The 333-nt window shown below is 53.8% G+C and overlaps 1 protein-coding gene across 1 annotated transcript in view; it reads left to right on the top strand.

Annotated features, from left to right (window-relative positions):
- The window catches only part of LOC307127215 (chemokine-like protein TAFA-2), a gene marked incomplete at its 5' end in the record, with an annotated part of 20313 nt that continues 19980 nt past the window's right edge, over positions 1-333 (top strand). The window contains one exon of the mRNA XM_079818331.1: positions 1-142. Coding sequence (XP_079674457.1) covers positions 1-142 — 142 coding nt within the window. The remainder of the gene's footprint in view (positions 143-333) is intronic.

The raw sequence follows: 333 nt of genomic DNA, 5'->3' as shown, positions 1-333 counted from the left end.
ATGAGAGACGGAGGAGAGACGGAGGAGAGACGGATGAGAGACGGAGGAGAGACGGAGGAGAGACGGAGGAGAGACGGAGGAGAGACGGATGAGAGACGGAGGAGAGACGGAGGAGAGACGGAGGAGAGACGCCTCGGCTTCAGTGTGAGATCCGGTTCAGTTCATCAGGACGAGTTCACACCCAATCCACAGAACCACTTCAGACCTGAGTCACTGATACACACACACACTCACACACACACACACACACACACACACACACACTCACATACACTGAAACTGTTCAGCCTTTTATGATCAAACCGGAGTCTGTCACTGATGGAGAGACGCTTC

Source organism: Gobio gobio (genome assembly GCF_949357685.1).
Source record: "Gobio gobio genome assembly, chromosome: 5".
NCBI classification, from domain to species: Eukaryota; Metazoa; Chordata; class Actinopteri; order Cypriniformes; family Gobionidae; genus Gobio; species Gobio gobio.
The sequence above is the reverse complement of the archived record's forward strand: the minus strand, read 5'-3'. Positions and strand labels throughout refer to the sequence as shown.